Source organism: Haliotis rufescens, unplaced genomic scaffold, assembly GCF_023055435.1.
Source record: "Haliotis rufescens isolate VD_foot unplaced genomic scaffold, xgHalRufe1.0.p SCAF_10, whole genome shotgun sequence".
Classification (NCBI taxonomy): domain Eukaryota; kingdom Metazoa; phylum Mollusca; class Gastropoda; order Lepetellida; family Haliotidae; genus Haliotis; species Haliotis rufescens.
This window is the reverse complement of record NW_025963780.1, coordinates 42,225,272-42,239,183: the sequence shown is the minus strand read 5'-3', so window position 1 is coordinate 42,239,183 and position 13,912 is coordinate 42,225,272. Positions and strand designations below refer to the sequence as shown.

Sequence of the window (13,912 nt, the reverse complement as noted above, 5' to 3'; positions counted from 1 at the left end):
CACAAATATTTTAGTGTATTTTTCAAACAAGTAAAGTTTGGTTTTTTAATATTGTAGTACATGTATGGAATGAAGTCACAAAAACGCAACTGCTACAGAAAAGCATGCATTCCATGCAAAAGTTGACTTTTATGCAAGCCCCATGCATTTCACCCCCTAAGAATGGGTATAAAAACGTGTGCGTTAACGGGATTCCATATGCATTGCTTAGCATCGTGCTGACAACAACCACTCAGAAAAACAACAAAATTACGCAATTATTCAACGTTACGAAATGCCACGCCTGTCCAAAAATGAGTCAATGAGTTCATCTAATGCATTTACATACACTGAATGTAAGACGTTAGTTGAGGGGAGACGGCAACATATGACGAAGACATCAAAATAACCCTCAACATTAATAGTAGCAACTACAAAAAAATGAGAGTTAGAAAGAACGACATTTTGTTGTTTCTTGGTTTGTTGTTTAACGCCGCATTCAGCAGTATTCCAGCTATATGACGGCGGTCTGTAAATAATCGATTCTGGACCAGACAATCCAGTGATTGCCATCATGAACATCGATCCACGCAATTGGGATACGATGACATGCATCAACCAAGTCAGCGAACCTGACCACCCGATCCCGTCAGTTGCGGGATCTTACGGCAAGCATAGTCACCTATTCTACCCCGGAATCTTCACGGGTCTCTGATTTTAATGAGATTGGTGTCTACTGGAATGCAAGGGCTACCCCTGGATGTCAGGGCTCGGGCTATCAGGGATTCACTGAAGGGAGATGCCGCCAAGATAGCTGTGAACATGAGGCCTGGAAGTGATACCTCCGCACTCCTGGGGAAGTTGAAGATTATATTTGATGCTGAAGCGAGAAAGGAATCTAAGATGGCGCAGTTCTACAATGCAAAGCAGAAAGAGGATGAAGATGTTTCTATGTGGGGTTGTCGCCTGGAGGAACAGTTGGCTCATGCAATAAAGGATAGCCATGGACAAATGGATGGAGATGAGATGCTTTTGAAGTTCTGGACTTGACTCAGACCATCCTTAAAGAACATCTCTGGGCACAAGTTTGATTCTTCGGACAACTTCGATGACCTATTGTAGGCTTTAAGACAAATTGAGAATGATCTGCTTTGCCCAGCCAAGTAAACCCACCACAGCCACTGCAAGGTGTGCCAGAGAGCAGCAACTCGGGCTGTGACGAGTCCAAATTTAGTACCCGGGAATCCGACCCCCTATTACCCGACCCAACCCGGGTGCCAACTGCAGGTCTCAAGAGTTGGGAACAAAATGTCTGATTGGGAATTGTTTTACCGCAGCCCTGGCCAAAACTATTTAGATATATGTACCAAACGATGAGAATTTGTCTGAAGCGTTACCTTTTCTCAAACATATGCAAGTCAAAAGGAATGTGTGTGTCGTCAGAAAGAAATGCGAACATTAGCGACATGTAGTGTAACCACTGAGCTGTATATGTTTTTGTCATTAAACAAAATATCACATGACCAACCACCGGTCCGGATAGTCCTGTGGGTACCCGGCTCCTTCTCAGGACCCTACCGACCCGAGTACCCGAGTTACCCGTCCCAGCCCTATAGCAGCGACCTCCTGCGTAGACGGAGGAAACGGATGGCCAAGCTTACAACAGAGGTAGCTGGAATTAAACAAGCAATTACAACAGGAGGGGACTTACAATATCGTGGTAGGGGAATAGACCAAGACAACAAGCACGTGGACATTATAACTGGACCAGCAACCCAGGTCGTGGTCAATCACAAGCAACGTATGCTTCCCAGTGGCATACTCAGTAAAAATATTTATGCCACTTCAGCCTTGAGCTTGACTGAGTGAGCGAGTGAGTTGGATTTAACGCCGCTTTTAACATTATTCCAGTTATATCACGGCGTGTCAGCTTAATGTGGGAGGAAAGCTCGAAGTGATGCAGGTCTCGGACGTTTACCAGTTCGGTGAAACCCACAAGCACGGGTATGGTGCTGACAAACCTAGACACATAATCGGGGCGAACCGGGATTCGAACCCACAATCATAGGTTTCTGGCGTGCCTAAGGGACGCAACTCTGCACAGCGAATCGCGGCGCCTTAGACGACTGGGCCACCCGTGCCCCCCTATGCCACTTCAGCCTTGAGATTGAACAGAGAGACAATACACCCAGACACTACGGGATAGACTTACACAAGCCTACAATCTTGCTTCTAAAGCTGGGAATAAATCTCAAGCAAGACAGAAAGAGACTTATTACGTCAAAGCTAGAGCAGGATGGGGATGGGAGATCAGGTTCTGGTGAAAATAGTAGCATTTGACGGCAAGCCCAAGATCGCTGATGAATGGGAAGAGGGCGTCTATGTCGTTCTTTAACAACCAAACCCAGCTATCCCAGTATGATTGGACAGGGAGGAAAATGGAGAAGGGAAGACAAGGACACTCCATAGGAATCTGTTACTTCCCGTTGGTTCTTTACCAGTCCAAGACACATCTGTACCAGTTTTACGATATAAAGCCAAGATGTCAAGTCCTGATGCATTCTGGAGCATCTGACAAATAGCCCACCAAGGAGAGGTCAGAGGATGAGGTGAGGTGAGGTGAAATTGGGTTTAACGTCGCGTCCAAGATTACTGCACTTACATAGCGACGTGCATGTACGTGTGTATGTTTGTGTGGCTGCTTGTACTAGTCCGGACTGATGCCGATTTATAGTGCTAGCTCACTGAGATACCATGCCGCAGTTTTAACATGAATACCCCACTCAGACACAGAATACTGACTCCGAACCGACCAGTCCTTGTTTTAGCCCCTTAATGCCGAGCGCCAGATAGGGTAACAACAAGTACCATCTTTTAACATCTTTTGGTATGACGCGGCCGGGGATCGAACCCCGGACCTTCCGCTATCCGGGCGGACGCTCTACCACAAGACCACGGAGGCGGTCGGTCAGAGGATGACAACGATGATGATGATGATGATGATGATGATGATGATGATGATGATGTTGATGTTGATGATGACGATGACGATGACGATGATGATGATGATGATGTTGATGTTGATGATGATGTTGATGTTGATGATGATGATGATGGTGTTGATGTTGATGTTGATGTTGATGATGACGATGACGATGACGTTGATGTTGATGTTGATGTTGACGATGACGATGATGTTGATGATGATGATGATGTTGATGATGATGTGTCTTACATCCACAGAACAATCTAACAACAGGGCAGCCCGCAAGCGCCAGTTTCCGTGCAAGGGTGAAGGAGGAGAAGAAGAAAGTGGATACAAAGTGAGACAAGTTTTAGTATCGCTTTGTATATAGGTACATACCGTAAATGTATTAGGGTTGTTCAACAGACTACTGTTTGTTTACAACAAGTGTCATAATTAGTTGCCTATCTCTATCACAGGTTAGTCAGGTTATAGGGTCAGTACATTCTTCTTTTAAGGGTAGTCAGGTTATTTCATTTTAGTTTTCTTGTTTTCGTGTCTCGATCAAAAGGCTGAAGCCCAGGTCTTTGCAATGACTGGTGATTTTGAATGTCTGTGTCACCGGCCATCTTAACACCTGTCGCCATTTGTCATCACTGTACTGCACCACAGTACAAGTTCACAGGGTAGTTAATTCTATTACTTACGGAACTAAGTCTAGTGTCTAAAAGCATATCAAACTCACAAATTACATTAAATAACTGTTAGTAATCTGATATTTGTGATATTGTAAATGGTTATGGATTAGTGAGCATGAATATAATAAATAGGTTTAATAATGAATGTTTTAGATTTGACTGTGCTGGTTGTGTACTATTTCAATCTAAATGCATAATGTAACCTTTATCTGTATGAATATTATCCGATTTGTAATAATCAGGGATATTGTAAATATTGGCATAATGCTGTTTAGGAAGGTATATGTTGTCTGTTGTGTATTCATGATCAACAATGTTCGATAGTATATGAATCTTATTTGTCATGTTGTTGTTAGTTTGTTGTTTAACGCCGCACTAAGCAATATTCCAGCCATATGGCGGCGGTCTGTAAATAATCGAGTCTGGACCAGACAATCCAGTGATTGATATCATGAGCATCGATCCACGCAGTTGGGATCGATGACATGCATCAACCAAGTCAGCGAGCCTGACCACCCGATCCCGTTAGTCACCTTTTACGACAAGCATAGTCACCTTTTACGGCAAGCATGGGTTACTGAAGACCTGTTCTACCCCGGAATGTAGGCCACTGCGTGCAATACTGTAACGTCTAATTCATCTTCATATGCCAAGATGTAAATATCATACTGTGGGGGTGCGGTCGGGTAGCCTAGTGGTCAAAGCGTTCGCTCGTCACGCCGAAGACCCAGGTTCGATTCCCGATATTGATGAAGGATGTGTGTTTAGGTGTTCTTATTACATATTGTGTCATGCCATGGCGACACTATCGACAGGGTCAAGCAGTTTCAAAACAAATACCATCGTTTACGTATTTTGATATCACGTGGCCAGTGGATCGAAACCGCGACCTTCCGCTCTCCGGGCAGACGCCCCTTTCACTCTAGACCACAGAGACGGCGCTGGTTATGTTAAACAGTGTGCGAGCTTAGCCTCAATTTTGTAATTGATATCTTTTCCCGTGAAAACCAAGCCTCGTTCTCAAATGCGACCTACAAACAGTAAATACAATTTGCTAGCAGATGACATATTCACTCTCTAGTTTCTGTCAGCTGGATAAACAGGTTTCTACTAAAACAACTGTGTTTTTGTACTTTTATTAGTTTTCCATGTTACGAAATATATTCACTGAATATTCATGCTTTTCACCTGGGTGATAAGGTTTATTCATTTCATGATGAGGACCATCTTTGATAAAATGTTCCCAACTGTATGCATACCTGACAGGGACTACATGGGCTACCATAATGATGCGATGTCTTACATTTTTTCTCAGGAGGAATGCCATCATTCCAGCTTTTGTTTCTATTTCCTTTCTGACTTTTTGGCACAAAATGCACACACATTCACAAGATGCAAAATTATGCTAGCGTTTACAAGTTCTACATAATATTAATGCATACACAAGCATTACTTGTAAAAATGTACTCTTGATATTTTCCACTTGAAAATTCATCAGTTTTAGAGGCGTCAGAATTCCAATATGTTCATACCTTTCTTGACAAATCTTCAGTGGTGTCAGTTGGAAGTCGCATCATGATAAATAGTTAGTAAGAAACTGGTATTCCAAGTGAGTGCCAAGAAAATAACAGTTGAAACACACAATTTGGCCATGATTGGGCATAAAAATGCAATAGCCAAGGTATTATCCAAAAGTAATCGTCCACCACAACAGAAACAGTAGAATACTGCTACAGCAGACGATGGGTTTGAGCCAATCATTTTACTGATAGAGGTCACGTGACTAACATCCTGACTACTTCCGGTGCTGTGAAGGGTTACTTTTCCTAATTAAAACTAACAAACCAATACATATTTGAGATTTAAGTTCTGATTTATTTAAGCGCAAATGTCTGTTCAGTGTGATAACACTCACAAACTATGTCCAGACAGCTTAAGACAGAAAGAACCAAATGTCAAACACCACAACCTGTAAACCATCAGTTTAGACCCCTGACACACAAATTAGACCCTCAATGACATATCAGTCAACACAAATTTAAACAATCGGTGTAAAACTGCCTAAAGTAACATATCTGTCATTAGAATGTGATGCTATCAGTTAGGTGCCAGATTTATTTATGTTTCTGGCCGCTCTGTGTGGGACTCCTTGGACGCTTCGAGGGGGAAACTGGGGACTGTCTTTTATCCAATTAAAAACATGTTTACAGTTCTAGCTCCTCCTATTTTAAGTTGGATATAGGAAGCTTAGTGATCAGTGATTGCAGGAAACACAGGAATTGGCCCCTCCTCCGATGGAACCCATATTTTTGTGAATGACTTCTTACCCGTGAGAGAATATTTTGAGGTCACGTGACTTCAATAAACATGTTCTCACAACTTCTACAGTGCATGGATGGGTTATATTTTGGTAGTATTTTGATAAATTGACATATGTGGAAATGGTAAATATATGAAAACACTACATGTTCATATAGGATTTGTAATAAAAGTTTTATATGAGGTAGGTGTAGAGCCCGATGATCCAGGTAGAGAATAGGTTTTTAGCAACCAATGATTGCGATAAGTGCCGACTATGCTTGTCGTAAGAGGCGACCAACGGGATCGGGTGGTCAGGCTCGCTGACTTTGTTGATGCATGTCATCGTATCCCAATTGCGTGGATCGATGCTCATGATGACAATCACTGGAGTGTCTGGTCCAGACTCGATTATATACAGACCGCCGTCATACAGCTGGAATATTGCTGAGTACGGCGTTTGACAACAAACAAACATGATATCAGTTACTGTTTAATATCATGAAATTAATCCATAATATCTTTTACCTAGGTGTATCAAAATAATTATTGGTGTCATAAATATAACTTATGATATCATGGATTGGATTACCATAAAATTCATCGACTGATGTCAATACGTGTAATTCATTTCATGATAACATTAATTCAGTCAGGATATTTATTCATATACATACCATAAATGGTTGTTATACATTACTGATAAACAATATTTACAAATGTTATAAATAGATTTTATTTCATTATTTAATAAATACCTATCTCATGAAAAGATTCAATGAAGCTACTTTGTACATAGAGAAATGAATTTCACTGAAGCATGCATTTAGCATGCATGCCTCATATACAAACCATTCGACGTTATAAGCGCCCCGCTCTAATAGCGATATTTGATAATATATTGGCTAGTGAACAATCCCAATTAGCACCCCTTCCCATTGACCAGTGTACACAAGACTTATTTATTCGTGCATAGTCGCAATCGCAATGCACAATTAAGTATGGGCATTTAAATTCTGGAAAATATATCTGTCGTGTATAATACGTACAGACTTCTCTTTTGTATCATAATAGGCTGTCAGCCACATAAACCACGATATTAACGATCTTTCGACTGTTTTTTCTTACCCAAACTATATTCTAATAAGAGCTCCCTTTTTTCTAATTTTGAGAGCGCCCTGTGCACTTATTATGTCGATTACGGTATTATTGTTTCCGCGAAGATGCATAAATATATGGCACTACACCATGCCATATGTTTTTCAAATGAACATGTGCTCCATAGGAATCAATTTCACATATATATTTCACATTTCATAAGAGTTTTCTAAAATGTGGCTTAATTTATTGTTATTCATACAATTAAGGAAAACACTACGTTTCCAAGATCAGGAATGAAATATTTAACTACGTCTTCAGCATTAATAATCAATATCATAATTAACTCAAAATATTTTGTATTGCGAATGCTATTCCACAGTAAATTTGCCTTTACACACCATCCTTCTGTATTAAAGTAAGACGTGTCAGTGTGTTAATATGCCATGTCCACAACAGTGTGATTTCTTCATCTTACTAAATTGTTAGAATGGATGTTTATCAACAATGAAAAACAAACACACACGCGCAAGTGAAGGCAGTGTGGAATGTCGATCAGTTGAGCGTGTCGCCTTGCATTCGTAAAGCTCACATGCAATACTGCTGTAATTAGAGAGTGTTCGGAGTTTCCAAAACTCAGAGCACCGCTGTTATCCATCATGTATCATCTCAGCGAATGCTACTACTGAAAATGGAGTTTAAATCAAGGGAAGTAACTGTTATGCATCGTCGTTTTGAGATCTTTGTTGATGTGTGGATTTCTGACTCTTTTCTTCGATGGCTGATAAAATGAGCGGGGTATGATAAACTCTTTCAGTTTGCACCTCTCATCTCTAATAAATAGCTATTTTTGTGTTCATGCCGTGGTATTTATTATCGTTAATTCGATAAATGTAGCCTACACATCGAAGAAACATGCACGCTTCTTGGAATTTGAAATCCGACTCTAAGTCTCAAATAAAAACCTATATCTTTATCACATGTCCAACCGAGAGGTTAAGACCACTTGTAATGGCACGACACATCTCTGTTCAACAGAGAACCTAGGCGTAATGGCATAACGAACGGCTTTGATGTAAAACTAGGGGGGGGGGGGGGGGGGGGGACCAAATTGATAATCTATATTTGGATATGTTGTGAGAGTTCCCTCATCTTGAATGCCTGTTGCACGCTCTCGAACGCACATGTCGCTGTTTTATTCACAAGAAAACACAGAAACTGGAAGAGCCAGTTGTTTTCTCCATTTTGTATTAGTTGTGTTACATATTCGTTTCGTTTGGAAATTAGCTGCAGTTCTTATAGTTATAATGTATTACTGGCAATTAATACGTTCTGCTGATTTGATGATAAATGAAACTGATTTTTTAAAAATATTTAGCCTTGATAAATTTTAGCTCCAAGAGAATTGTGTAAAAATAATATTTGCATTAAAACTAAACTCAGATTCTGTCTTGTACAGTGTAGCAAATTTGAGATTTTCCACAAAAGTTGTTTGTTTTGTTATACTTTGTTTGACAGTTACCAGCACCCCCCTGATCAACGAACAAATTCAGTTAACTCCATTTCTTCGCTATCATGGTGTCCAGGTTATTGATACATGCCATGTGAAGATCTGACGAATAGGATCGAATGACTTGGTTGAGGCATGTCATTGTATCCCTATTGTGTAGACCGACATCATATAGCTGGAGTATTGTTAAGTGTCATGTTAAACAACAAACAAACAAAACAAATGATATATACCATGTATGCAGATTTGAACCCAACCCCATATTCATGACAGTGCCAAGTTTGCAATTCTTTTAGTAAGCAGCAAGACTGTTATTAATTCTAGTATTAATAGTAATACATCCTGATCTTAATCTTCAAAACATTACTTTCTGCTTCTAAGTTTTTTTCAAACCATGACATATAGTTAGCTTTAGGGAATAAATCCAAATGCAATTTTTTTTTATGCCATCCTGAGTTATCTTGTGTAGTACTGTATATCTAAATTCTATCATGATAAATTCCCTGGACCAATTCTTGGGCATGGATGTGATGTCACAAACTCCATTTCTCCTATCATTAACTCAACACATAATTTTGTACTAGGGCAATCTATAGATATATATCATAGAGATTAATAATCACTAACTAAATATAGTTCAATTATCAATAAATATCAGGAAAAAGGAACTTTTCATCTCACCTGACTTACTATAGCCCTGAAAAGCAAGATTTTAGTTTTGTAAAGGTCTTAAAATGGACATATTTTGTGTACCATATTTTGTATGAACTGTGTAATGTACAGTGAATGAAAATATGGTTCATCTCTCAATTAAATTGTGACAGGCAGGTGAACGGATGTTTCACAAGGGAGGTGATGGCAAGCCCAGAGGATTTGGATTTGGAGGATTTGCCCTAGGAAAGAAGGAAGATGGGGGACAGCCCAAGGCTCTCTCGGGGTTTGCCGGAGTGCCAGGAATGGCCGGGAACTCCAGCACCTACATGCCCGGCCGAACACTGGGCTACCACATGAACCTGGGCAAGAAGAGGGTGAAGAGTGAAGAAGAGTAAGTGATTTGACATTATCATTATTGGAAATACTCCGAAACATTGTGTTGAGATTCTTTAGAGCTATTATTTTGGGTATTCCTCAACTGAATCACAGGTAGGTCAGAGGAGCAAGAGGCATGGTCAACCAAGTACTCTCACCTGCCTCTCCTATCAGCTTGTGTTGTGTCCTCCCCAGGGAGTTGAAAAATCAGTTTTAAAGCACAGCAATATTTTTAACTATTTTTAGAAAATTTCTTTTAAAAATTATTTTCATGTTTTTAATCAAGGTGCTCATGTGATTTGATGCATTTCGCGATGTAAGACCCGTTTTATCACAATATAGATCTTGATTATCGATCAGATCGTTCTGACTGGGCGCCACCATTTTGTGTGAAGCAATCGCAAGTGATACAAGAGGTGGAATCTGATTGGTCCATAGGAGAGGCTTAGAGGGGACATAACTGGTAATAGCCACTGGTGGTGCTACGGTCGAGTCCAGTAATTCCAGCCTTGTTCGGCAAGGGTGGAAACTGGACTTTTAAAGTCAGTTAACGCTCTTGCCTCGGGAAGATGGTTAGCCAGAATCAAGGCATTCAATCATCTATTCTATTCAGTATCATAATTTGATGATTGGTGTTACAAACACCATGATGTGGGAATCAAATGTTCTGAAAAAGTGTAGGGCAGGAGTGGCCCAGTCGTCTAAGGTGCCGCAATTTGCTGTGCTGAGTTGCGTCCCTTGGACATGCCAGAAACCTATGATTGTGGGTTCGAATCCCGGTTAGCCCCGATTATGTTTCTAGGTTTGTCAGCACCATACCTGTGCTCGTGGGTTTCACCAAAGTGGTAAACGTCTAAGACCTGCATCACTTCAGGCTTTCCTCCCACATCAAGCTGACACGCGGTGATATAACTGGAATACTGTTAAAAGCAGCGTTAAACCCAACTCGCTCACTCACTCCCGAGAAAATCCTGGATCAAAGCCGAGTTTCTACCCTTGCCACATCAAGGCCACTTATCTTGGCTCGACCCTGGCGCCATCTCGCAAAGATCATGAAAACATGTAATCATGGTAATGAAAACGTGATATCCAATCAGATCACTGTTCTTATCTCGTATAGCTTCACAAAGATAGTGGACCCGTGAAGATCCGGCGTAGAATAGGTCTTCAGCTACCCATGCTTGCCGTAAAAGGCGACTAACAGGATGGGGTGGTCAGACTCGCTGACTTGATTGATGAATGTCATCGTATCCCAATCAAGTGGATCAATTCTCATGATGTCAATCACTGGATTATTTACAGACCGCTGTCATATAGCTGGAATATTGCTGCGGCGTTAAACAACAGAAAAACAAACAAAACAAAGATGATGACTACCAATAGGCAATCAGACATCAAAAACATTCACAATTTCATCCCTGACGCAAAAACATAGGCAATCGTTGGGGGGTTCAAAGATGAAAAAGACATATTCGTGTCAACAAAGACAGGCAGCGGTAAATCACTTTCATCCGAAGGTGTACCAGTCTAGATGTTGAGTTTGTGAAGCATTGTCTCATTGGACTATCGATATGTGCAGTCATATTTAGCACAGGAAAGTGGGCTTGATGTGGCAAGGGTGGAAACAAGACTTTGGTAATACGGCGAGTGGATGCTCTTGCCTCGGAAGACGGTACATTGTGTAACCATGACAGCAGTGAGCTGATACTTATATATACATTGTTAAACATCATTCTTACACAGTAACACAGTTGTCATGCTATATACACCTTGTAATTAAATGTATAGAGATATTTCAATACATCAGAGAAAGGGATTCAGGATGATAGAGTGTAAACAATATTAGCCAGTGTCTTGGCAGTAAAGTTGCAGCTGTAGTCTCATGCCTCAATTAGCCTGACCCCCATGCTTGTCATAAGAGCTGTCATAAGAGCTGTCATAAGAGCTGTCATAAGAGCTGACATAAGAGCTGTCATAAGAGCTGACATAAGAGCTGTCATAAGAGCTGTCATAAGAGCTGACATAAGAGCTGACATAAGAGCTGTCATAAGAGCTGTCATAAGAGCTGACATAAGAGCTGTCATAAGAGCTGTCATAAGAGCTGACATAAGAGCTGACATAAGAGCTGACATAAGAGCTGTCATAAGAGCTGACATAAGAGCTGACATAAGAGCTGTCATAAGAGCTGTCATAAGAGCTGACATAAGAGCTGTCATAAGAGCTGACATAAGAGCTGACATAAGAGCTGTCATAAGAGCTGTCATAAGAGCTGTCCTGATGTGACCTACAATGGGAAGTCCTCTGATCTTTGTTTGGAGGAAGTGAGCACTAAGATATGATTCTAATGAGACTGTCTTCTGTGTGACTTGAACTTTGTTATTTAGTTACCAGTATTAGTCTGGGACACTAGCCGCTAGTCTGAAGCCCATGTCAAGTAAAATTTTGTTTGGTTTAGTATCAGTTAAATCAGCTGATACGAGTCCAAATTATGTGACTAGATTTACTTAATAATGCAGAGGTATATGTTGAGGCTAGTAGACATGAAAGGTCTGGCAGTGACTGCTGTAGTGTGATATAATGGTGTCATGGTGCCTTTGTGGGTTGAGTCCCATCCAGGATTCAAACCCACACTGTCTGAGTGACGCACCTTATCGCCTGACACAAAGTCAGCGAACTAACCCACTCAGCCACCAAGACTTCCAGAAAAAGGAAAGTCCAACAACTGGTAGTCTAGGTCATACACTGTGTGTATCCCTCCCGGACAGGACTTAACCCCCCAAAGTACTAGGATCTGTACTTTTCTAAGAAAGTCTTATCCTAAACATGCTAAATATAACATTTGTTACATTTGACCACTTTCTAAATGAAATTAGTGTTCATAACTTTTGAGCCATGGGATCTGTGCAAGTTTACACTTGTCAGAGTGGTACACAAAGTGATCTAGATTTGTGTGGCATTGTGTGTTCATAATGGCGTCATGTTTCAGGTACTTTGACGATGATGAGGAGGAGTCTGGCTTGGACTACCTGCCAGCCCCTGGGAGCCCCGGCACCAACCGCAATGACAGCGACAGTGATGACCCCCTGGATGCCTTCATGGCCGGCCTTGAGGTAGTTGTTGAACTATGATTGTTGGTTCGAATCCCAGTTCGCCTTGATTGAGTTTCTAGGTTTGTTAGCACCATACCTGTGCAATCGGCTTTCACCAAAGTGGTATACATGTATACACATGATCAGGTTCTGCTGTAAAGATTTTTAATTCTTTTCTGTGTCATTAAGTCAATGAGCTGGGTGTGTGTTAATCATAATATTGAAGATGTTTATGAATACCTGTATACTTTATTGAGGTCTTGCAACCCGTGAAGATCCGGGGTAGAATAGCTCTTCAGCAACCAATGCTTTCCGTAAAAGGCGACTATTCTTGTCGTAAATGGTGACTAACAGGATCTGGTTGTCAGGCTTGCTGACTTGGTTGATACATGTCATCATATCCCAATTGCTTGGATCGATGCTCATGATGTCAATCACTGGATTGTCTGGTCCAGATTTGATTATTTACAGACCGGCATCATATATCTGGAATATTGCTGAGTGCGGCGTTAAACAAACAACAAAAACAAACGTACAGTCAAGTCCCGTTAATCCGACATCGTTGGTTGCATATGATTATGTCGGATTAACGCGTATGTCGGATAAACAAAATTAAGTAGTATCAACATCTGTGATCGAAAATCGGACAACTACACGATAGGTAACGATACAAACACGTGATAAAAAATGAAATATTCATATTGTTTTATTACATTGTTAGCAGAAAATGCTTTCTAATCATGCAACCTTTAAAGCTTAGCACAAAACAACTGTTATGGACTGTATGACTTATTCAAAATAATTTAAAAAGGATAGTCTGGAATGGAAGTCGCCAGTTAGAAACTGGTACCATAAAGCTTGAGAAATCTGCTTTCTACGTGGCCAACGTTGACTTCCTGTTAGGCATTTCATTGGTCGGTCATAGTGCGTGAAAGGTTGTGCTGACGTGACCTGTAACGGGATGTCCTCGGCGATAGCGAGAACTTGTATCTGATTTTAATGAGATTGAGGTAATCTAAGCATGTGATTAATCCTGTTTTCTTTATTTAAAGCATTAATTGTTTATTGTTAAGCAAGTTTATCTCTGCAGCCGTTGTAATATGCAGCTCCCAGCAGATTCGTCTCGCATCAAAACACGGGCTGTGTACTCGGGGGCAGATGATCACGGAGTAGGCTGATCACTGTGTCAGATTAACGAGACTGATTAATGAGTGATTTCGGTAATTCGTTGCAAATTTGGTGTGTC

General features: G+C 40.8%; 1 protein-coding gene across 1 annotated transcript in view; it reads left to right on the top strand.

Annotated features, from left to right (window-relative positions):
• Nucleotides 1-7,728: 7,728 nt before the first annotated feature.
• Nucleotides 7,729-13,912, top strand: part of LOC124146757 (ATP-dependent RNA helicase DDX42-like) — a 40,290-nt gene continuing 34,106 nt past the window's right edge. Inside the window, exons 1-3 of the mRNA XM_048390875.1 lie at nucleotides 7,729-7,836; nucleotides 9,373-9,593; nucleotides 12,564-12,687. Of these exons, the coding sequence (XP_048246832.1) occupies nucleotides 7,816-7,836; nucleotides 9,373-9,593; nucleotides 12,564-12,687 (366 nt within the window). The 5' untranslated portion in view covers nucleotides 7,729-7,815. The remainder of the gene's footprint in view (nucleotides 7,837-9,372; nucleotides 9,594-12,563; nucleotides 12,688-13,912) is intronic.